The 1474-nt window shown below is 36.0% G+C and overlaps 1 protein-coding gene across 1 annotated transcript in view; it reads left to right on the top strand.

Annotated features, from left to right (window-relative positions):
- The first annotated feature begins 1247 nt into the window (after nucleotides 1-1247).
- The window catches only part of zgc:101716 (uncharacterized protein LOC492784 homolog), a 3903-nt gene continuing 3676 nt past the window's right edge, over nucleotides 1248-1474 (top strand). The window contains exon 1 of the mRNA XM_035673178.1: nucleotides 1248-1441. Within this exon, the coding sequence (XP_035529071.1) occupies nucleotides 1337-1441 (105 nt within the window). The 5' untranslated portion in view covers nucleotides 1248-1336. The remainder of the gene's footprint in view (nucleotides 1442-1474) is intronic.

Here is a 1474-nt window from a genome sequence, read left to right as displayed (position 1 = left end):
CGCTATACAAATAAAATTGAAATTGAAATTGAATTTTACATATTAACAAAACTTCCCTCATTTAAACAAACTGACATCTGTAAATTGACATAATGTATGTACAGTAGGCAAATTGTTCAAGCTAACTATTGTACAGGCTGTTAAGGTTTGATGCATTATAATTGTACTCTGATGTTTGTGTGTATCGTACAAGGAAAGGCAGGCTATGCTGTAATTCCTAATTAACATCACCCTTTATGTTGATCAAAGAGGAAAAGTCGCTGGGCTCCAAACAGTAAGACAGAGAAAATGGAGACACAAGAGGACAATCTCTGGTTCAGCATGTCTGACTACAGGAAGTTTAATTTCATCTGTGCAAAGTAAGAACATGTTTTCCTGTAATATGAAGGTGAGAGGATCAGTCCCAGTGCACAGAGAGAGGAAACAGAGCATTTCCACTCTCATCTGAAGTATAAACATGGCTGACAACTAAACAGATATTACGTTTTGAACTATTTGCTGACAGTTAATTTAATTGGAGATGTTTGTGATGTGTTTGAAGTTGTCTCAGTGTATTCTTCATTTGTAACTCATGATACTGTAATATGATTATATTATACAATCATATAAAAACAATTAGCTTGATTTAGATTTGTAATCAAATGATGGATTTTGGGATATTTAGAAAATGTTTTAATCTTTTGTTGAAAGTGGATGCTTGGCATTTTAACGGGCTGTCACTAATTTTCTGTTGATTGTAGTTCTGCTGTGAAATATGATGAATATATCAGACACATTTGGGATGTCTGAAATGTACAGAAATTGAAAGAATGCATTTGTGTTACATTCATATGAATTAATGCCATTTATATTAAAGACGTTTCATGTTGCCACATTCATCGTGTATGTCTTTGCTGATATAAAACACTTGCACTGGCAGCCTCAGATGTGTATTACTGACTGAATGGCATTTATAAGTTATTTCCTCAGAAAGCAGAACAAATATCTAAAAGTACTGATTAGGCTATATTAATGCATGGCTTCACTTTTTTTTCTCCATAAGAAATCTTCTCTTTCATAATATTTGTTTCTGGGATCTCAGTGTCAAGTCTTAATAACATTTTAGATAATTAAACACAAACATAGTTAAAAATAATTGTCTTCAGACTGATGTACGCTGCCTGCTGCACTCCCCCGCTGTCATCATACGTCGGAACCTTTCTTCCCGGAACTATTATCCCTGGATACTGTTTTAGTCGTGTGCTCTACATATAAACACGGTGTAACCACGAGGGTGTAAACAAACAACAAGCGTACCATTACCACTTTTTTCCAGACACAGGCACATGTACACAGGATGGAGATATTAGGAAGCACGTTTGACGACTCGGTGTTCTCGGAGGCGAGGGACCGGGTGTCGGTGTCTCTGTCGTCCTATAACGCCAAACTGTGTGAACCAGAGGTAGGTTTGATTTGACAAGAAAGGAAGAAAAAA

Source organism: Morone saxatilis, unplaced genomic scaffold (assembly GCF_004916995.1).
Source record: "Morone saxatilis isolate NCDOM2014 unplaced genomic scaffold, NCSU_SB_2.0 Contig24, whole genome shotgun sequence".
Lineage (NCBI taxonomy): Eukaryota > Metazoa > Chordata > Actinopteri > Moronidae > Morone > Morone saxatilis.
Note: the sequence above shows the minus strand (reverse complement) of the source record. Positions and strands in the feature narration are given on the sequence as shown.